The 7,249-nt window shown below is 35.7% G+C and overlaps 2 protein-coding genes across 2 annotated transcripts; one reads left to right on the top strand and one right to left on the bottom strand.

The window, feature by feature from the left end:
- Positions 1 to 465: 465 nt before the first annotated feature.
- On the top strand, positions 466 to 2,711 carry LOC143551925 (uncharacterized). Its single transcript, XM_077042267.1, has 3 exons — positions 466 to 944; positions 1,185 to 1,271; positions 1,347 to 2,711. Exons 1-3 carry the CDS (start codon positions 549 to 551, stop codon positions 2,307 to 2,309), a joined length of 1,446 nt encoding a protein of 481 aa, XP_076898382.1. The 5' UTR covers positions 466 to 548; the 3' UTR covers positions 2,310 to 2,711.
- Positions 2,712 to 3,553: 842 nt separating this feature from the next.
- LOC143551924 (alcohol dehydrogenase class-3-like) lies at positions 3,554 to 5,865 on the bottom strand. Its single transcript, XM_077042266.1, has 9 exons — positions 5,791 to 5,865; positions 5,518 to 5,654; positions 5,129 to 5,175; positions 4,723 to 5,048; positions 4,558 to 4,640; positions 4,364 to 4,439; positions 4,111 to 4,268; positions 3,872 to 4,033; positions 3,554 to 3,795 (listed from the first exon to the last, which is right to left on the bottom strand). Exons 1-9 carry the CDS (start codon positions 5,822 to 5,824, stop codon positions 3,685 to 3,687), a joined length of 1,134 nt encoding a protein of 377 aa, XP_076898381.1. The 5' UTR covers positions 5,825 to 5,865; the 3' UTR covers positions 3,554 to 3,684.
- Between the last annotated feature and the right edge of the window lie 1,384 nt (positions 5,866 to 7,249).

Raw genomic sequence — 7,249 nt, 5'->3', positions numbered from 1 at the left:
ATAACTAATTACTATAATAAAATACCTAACTTTTACCCAACCATCACCCAACGATACCAGCTGACAATGATCGATCAGACTTTAGGTATTGAATAATAATATCATATAATGAAGATAATATATTTACATATATTTTAGTTTTAGGATATGACGAAAGTACCCTCCCATTATGTTAAGTTTTTAACGGATTTTAGACTTAATACCCGATTTTGTTACAAAATTGAAAGCTGAATACCTAAAAAAGTAATTTTTAAATGCTAATACCCAATGTTAAGACTTTCTTGAAACGTTTGACACCGGTTGCTTAGTTAAGTATAATAATAATAATAATACTAATAATAATAATAATAATAATAATAATAATATTCTGACAATCTTACTCTTTTCAATCAAAGCACTAGGGTTTCAGTTTCAGATTCCAATCATCCTTCATTGCTTACCTTCATTCAACCCCTTTAGTTTTGTCCGATCATGCACACCCATCAAAATCACTTCTTTTCACTTACCCAAATCCAGAAACAATAACTACTTTCTGATGCAAAACCCTCATGGATCCGAATGCAGTCGTGCTGGAAATCAGTTCCGATGATGAACCCAATTGGGACGTTAACACCCATAAAGATATCGTTGACGGCGGAGATGATTATAACTGGATAGCCGATATTCTTGACGAGGTTAATCGAGATGATTGCGGGTACGATGATGGAGGCGATGATGATTCCGATGATGTGGTCGTTGTTAGTGAGGTTTTGCCCAAGAAACCCAGGAGGAAGTTGACTTCTAAGCCGACTTCTGTAATTGACTTTGACGATGACTGTGTGGTTCTTGATCATGACCTGGATAAACCCCCGGAACCCCGGAATGATAACCCGATTGATCACCCCGAAGACGGTGTTGACTCGGATGATTCGGATGATATCGTTGTTGTTAGCGAAAAGGGGCAGGTTTTAATTATATTTTTGGGACATTTGTATGATTTTCCTATTGTTTTGAGCGTTTACCGATTTATTTATTTGATTTGGTGATTTAGTGCCCGCGCAGTAACAAACTTAACCGAAACCGGCCAAATTTGCATTATGACGGCGGGTTTTGTTTTGTTACTTATTCTATATAATTTTTCTAGAATTATCAATAACAACAACAACAACAATAATAATAACAATATTATGTTATTTGATTTGCAGGTAGCTTGTAGAGATTACCCCCATCCAAGACACCTTTGTATCAAATTCCCATTTTCATCTACACCTAATAAAAGTCACTGTGATCAGGTAATTAGTTTATTATATAATTAAGTTAATTGGTAAAATATTGTTTTGATATATACCAATTTGTTTTGATTACAGTGTTACTGTTATGTTTGTGATTCACTGGCTCCATGTATCTATTGGGGCAATGGCACTGGCACTATCGACCATTGTCTCGCCACCGATAAAATTAATTTCTGGGTGCTCGAACGAAAGAATTTAAAACATGTCGGTAAAGATGTTAATGCTCCGTCTTTGAACCCGGTTCCTCAAGCTACTTCCATGGGTCATAATCCCACCCTGTTGGCAAATCCTATCCCGACTTGCCCTGTAACCACAGCTAGTTTTGTAGTCCCGAACGCTATTAACCGAGATCAAAGCTCGTTTTTGTTATCTAGGAATAATAAGTATCAGCCCAGTTTAGTGTCTCAACAGTTAACGCGAGCGAGTAGCTGCACCATTCCGGGAGGCCGGGTGCACCATAGTTTTAACCTAGGTGCTCCGTTTCACAGGCCTGTGTTTAAAAGAACGGCTTCGGATCAGTTTGGTCAAGCAGCAAACCGTTATTCTTATAGCTTGTATTATAGGGATAATTACAGAAGCCATTTTCCGGGCTCTTCGCCGCCAAATATGGCTCAGTTTGACTTGCCGCCAAATTTTCAACCATTAGTTAATGCGAACCCACATGTCGAGGGCCCGGTTTTGTTTCAACCCAACCCAGCTCCATCATCTACTTTGCCACAGTATCCAGTTCCTTCTGAAGCTTTTAGGCAAGAAAGTCAAAGGTCAACAGTTGACCCGAGGTTTTTTAATGGAATAAGTTGGCCTCAAAATCAGGTAAACCATCATCCTGTCGGCCAAAGCTCGTTACTTGAAGTGGCCTCGACCAATGAGCCACCACTTGCAAGTGGTTCTGGAGGTTTGGTTGATTATGGGCATGATAATTGGATGTTTAACGACCAGCCTGCTGAACCAGGGTCCATGGACGGGCCTGGACCTTTTGGGTTGAGTGAGGTTTCTCCTGACCCTGGTTACATGGATTCAGGTATATTCGACTTTTAATGCTTTTGGTATTCGTATATATATGTTTCTGAAGATGCACCATTAGGTTAGCAGAGAATGAAAGGCAACATTGGTGCATCTTAATATTAGAATCATATGTTTTAATCATGTAGATGCAATAAAACCTAAATGAAGAGAATGTGTAAAACTTACTTTATTTTCAAGTATGAGTCTCAATATGATCTTATCTTTTATTTATCAGCAAATGGAATGTCAATTTTATTTTAAATGTAATTGTTTTGATGTATTTGTACACCAGTTATAATACATGATAAACGACACGTTTGTAACATAATGTTTGATGCTGCCTGTTCACAGCTCGTTATAAGTATGAGGACAGTCTAGTGTTGGGCATGGTCATCAGCTTTTTGGGACCATTGGCAGTTAGTTGTGAGGTTACAATTTGTTATCTGATAAATAACTTGTTAGTGTTTAAAAGAAAGTAGATTGTAAAGAAGATGGGCTAAATTTCGTGTCATGGTATGCGGATGCACAGTTGCTTTTTTCTTGAATTTCTTGCGGGATTTGGTTTGGTTACCTGCACCTACCACAGTGGCTTGGTCTGTCATTGACATAATGTCAAGATCATATTATGACACTGAGACCCAAGACCTATACAACTTTTCTAACTTGTTTATTCAAATCGAGCTAAAATAGGCTGGAAAGTTGTCAACGTGTTGTTAGGTTCTGTAATCAAATTGTAAGCGATTTTAAAGAACCTAAATATGGAGGCAGGTTGCGAATGAGTTAAAACCGTATACCATTTATCTTAATTTCATTCGCGTTCACAACTCAACCCGTTTAATCTTAGCACGACATGGAGTTATTAAACTGGTTATAACTAGCCTAAAACATTGCTATTTTCTTGTTATCCTATAAAAAATTCTATACAGATTAAAATGAGACTTTGTGCATCACCCCACTTACATCCTCCCTCGTGTGCTACATGGATAGCATTCAAACTTAATCAACTAAGGATGCTAGTTGTGTGCGGATTAAAGGACCTCAAGGTTAGTTTGGTTTTAACCCAAGCAAGTTGGGGGCCTGAACCCAATCTATGCACCTCCAGTCATAACCTATTTTTAACCCAAACCAAATTCATACCATTTTAGAACGACCCATTTTGACCCAACTCAATTAGGCATAAAACAGTATTGACAGAAACATGTTTTGGCCAGTTACGACTCGACCCAGCTTGCCATTTTGTGAGGCTTAGTTAAAAGCAAATAAAGAAAACACGTGGCTCAGTAATAGTTCATTGCTTAAAATCATCATCCTTCACACAACCACCACAAGCGGTAAGAAAATCAAAAGGTGGAATAATAGACAAGCATTCACTTTATTTTTTCCCTCAAAACCACTCAATACTGATGTTTCAAACCTTAAGCACGCAACGGAGACAATCCCCTCCATGCAACAAGTCAAAAGCCTTGTTGATCTCCTCCAATGTCAAATTGTGCGTTATGTACTCATCAATCTTGATTTCCTGCACACAAACCACCATGTCAACTTCTCAATCCTTAACTTATAACTATCAACCACCAATCAGAAATATAACTTACCTTGTTCAAATACTTATCAACAAGCTGAGGCACTTGTGAACGGCTCTTAAAACCACCAAAAGCCGTCCCTTTCCAAACACGACCAGTAACCAGCTGAAACGGACGGGTTGCTATCTCTTGACCTGATGCTGCAACACCAACTATAACTGATGTTCCCCACCCCTGTATTTAAAGAACTCAGTTTTTATATTCAAGCTAAGTTTTATGGATCATGTGATTATTGTATATGATAAAAATACCTTGTGACAGCACTCCAAAGCAGCCCTCATTATGGAAACATTGCCGATACACTCGAAACTGTAATCAACACCGCCATCTGTCATATCAACAAGAACCTGTTGGATCGGTTTATCGTGGTCTTTTGGGTTCACAAACTCAGTAACACCAAAGTCCTTTGCTGCAAATCATATTTGATAAAAAGAATATGTTAATAAAATTCCAGCATTTAAATAAAAAAGTATATATATAAAGAAAGATATAACTAATACATGCCTCGTTCAAACTTTCTGTTGTCGATATCTATCCCAATTATACGTGCAGCACCTGCTGCTTTTGCACCCTCTGCTACCTACAAAATGATATTCAAGTTTATAAATTTTTGAAAAAAATTCAGTATTCACAATAATAATAATAATAATAATAATAATAATAATAGATAAAATCATCTTTTTATATTACAAACTTACTGCAAGACCAACAGTTCCAAGGCCAAAAATAGCAACATTTGAACCAGCTTCAACTTTAGCTGTGTTCCAAACCGCACCAAGACCTGAAGACGAAACATTTTAAGAAAACTAGAACCACACAACTAGCTTTCTAATGACTATATATTGAAATGAAGAAATATATACCAGTTGGAACACCACAACCAAGAAGGCAAACTTTCTCCAAAGGAGCTTTGGGGTCAATCTTGGCAACACTTACATCGTGCACAACAGTGTACTGACTAAAAGTAGAGGTCCCCATGAAATGATAAATTGGAGTTCCCCTAACTGAAAACCGGCTCTTTTTATCATTCATCATGACACCAACTCCAGTGGCTCCCCTGATTTTGCCACACAGGTTAGTCTTCCCTGACTTGCAAAACTTGCATTCCTTGCATTCGGCTTGATAACACGGTATGACATGATCACCGGGCTTAACTTCAGTCACACCTTCACCAACACTCTCTACAATCCTGTCATGTTAATGCCAGATAGTAATCTCAGCTTGATTCCATGAACAAGTAACAAAAAATACGCACAAAAAAAAACATACCCTGCAGCCTCATGACCGAGAATACATGGAAAGAGACCTTCAGGATCCTGCAAATTATGATAACAAATTGATTATAATGGTCCAACTCTTGCCATTGGGGTAAGAAATAACCAAACCGTTGACCGAAACCGAACTGAAATAACCAAAAACCGAGTCAACCAAAAATCAGTTATCCTTTTATTTGTACCCTCGGTTAACCAAAACTAAATGAACCAAACCATTCATGTATTCATATATTTCTAGCTTGCCAATTATTCAAATCCCAGAAAGCTACAAATTACGTGTAACTTATCACAGATCTAAATAAAACTATCACCAATCCGATCCGAATATCCAGTTGTAGAATAATCAATCAAATTTAGAATAGCAATAGCAGATTAAACATTTACCTTGCCACTCCAAGTGTAAGCATCAGTGTGACAAAGCGCAGTGAAGAGAATCTGAACTCTGACTTCACCGGCTTGAGGCGGCGCAATCTCCACGTCTTCAATCACTAGCGGCTTGTTAGCCTCATACGCCACCGCAGCTACATCAATCAGATAGATCCAGCTTAATAATATTATATATTATAAGAAATCAAACTAACTAGCTTATAATAATAATAATAATAATAATAATAATAATAATAATAATAATACTAATAAAACGCATGCAGTTAGTACCTTTGCAAGTGATGACTTTTCCTTGAGTCGCCATGGCCGATCGATGATAAAGAGAGAGAATGAAATGGAATGTGAGGCTGCAGATGCGGAAGGTATCAATAAAAACCCCAGCAACTATAGGTCAATCCTTCAGTATCTGGATCCGGATCAGGATCCGAATTACTCCCAACGTGCCTTTTAGCTTTTCAACAACTCTTCTTTATAAAAAAAAGGGTGAAGGTTGTAACAAAACATTTCTAAATAATATGTTATTTGAAAGTATTATTAGTAGGAAGGCTGGGTTAATGTGGGTTCGGTTCAATTATTTGTAAACATATAAGCGTAATCACAGAATTATAAAGCTTGATGGATCCGTGCTTGTGAACAGAGGATGAGGATCCATCGACATTTATAAGTATGTTAATAGAATAAAATGTAAAAGAAATCAAAACACATAGTCAATATTAACACAAAATAAGGAAATAATAATATCATTAATAATATTAATAGTTATAGTTATAAATAATAAATAAAGTTAAATAGAACAGCAAAAAGGAAAAGGGAACACAAACAGACATTGTGTATATTATTGTTTCAATGATTAAATCATCTTATCTATTAGTGTAGTAGCATCCACCACATAAATTTAAGAGGTGTTCAAGAACTTAGGGGGTATTTGGAATTCCTTATTTTACCTCCTTATAATACTTTATTAAGTTAATAAGTTACAAAAATGTAACTTATAGAACTTATTATTTTTTAAAAAGTTAATAAGTTATAAGTTAGTGAAAATAAACAATCCCGAACACCCTCTTAACATTTGCAGCAACTAAACATTTTTTCTAATTTCCTTTTAACTTTTTTATTTTATTTTTTTGATAGATTCCAAAGTTCCCTAACACGAGAGGGCTAGAAGAACTGATTCCCGGGTTTATAAGCCCGGAACTTGCCTCCCAACCCGAACTTAAAATTCCATCGTCTCATTTCTGAGTTACCAAGCACGGTACTCCAATTTTTAAAAAACTTAAGAAAACACAGTTTAAAACACCATTTTCGAAAACAATTCGTAATAAAATAAAAGAATTCATAAATTGAATTTTAATAATTTTGACTGTGTCATACTAGACAATAATAATATATATTTATTGTTTGACTAATGATAATCTTAACATTTACTTTTGTTCTCAAGAGCAATTCTGGTAATAACCGTAGCATAATCATCAAAGATGTATACTTAATTTTTTCTCAATTTTTTTTTTCAAAATAGTAATTGTGAACGAAATGAAGAAACGTACTAGCAAGATTGAATATAAATCAAATGTAAATTAAATGTAAAATTTATGATGATTATGCTATTTAGATTGTTTTTATAACAAAATTAAAAATTATAATTATTATTAGGAGTGTATTATAAGTGGGAAATCTAAGAAAATAAAAAAGAAAAAAGATTATTCTAACAGGCCCATGGGTCATAAACTAA

This window comes from Bidens hawaiensis, unplaced genomic scaffold (genome assembly GCF_021521415.1).
Source record: "Bidens hawaiensis isolate Kalapana, Puna unplaced genomic scaffold, B.hawaiensis_p1.1 tig00016744_1, whole genome shotgun sequence".
Classification (NCBI taxonomy): domain Eukaryota; kingdom Viridiplantae; phylum Streptophyta; class Magnoliopsida; order Asterales; family Asteraceae; genus Bidens; species Bidens hawaiensis.
This window is presented reverse-complemented; position numbering and strand designations above follow the sequence as displayed.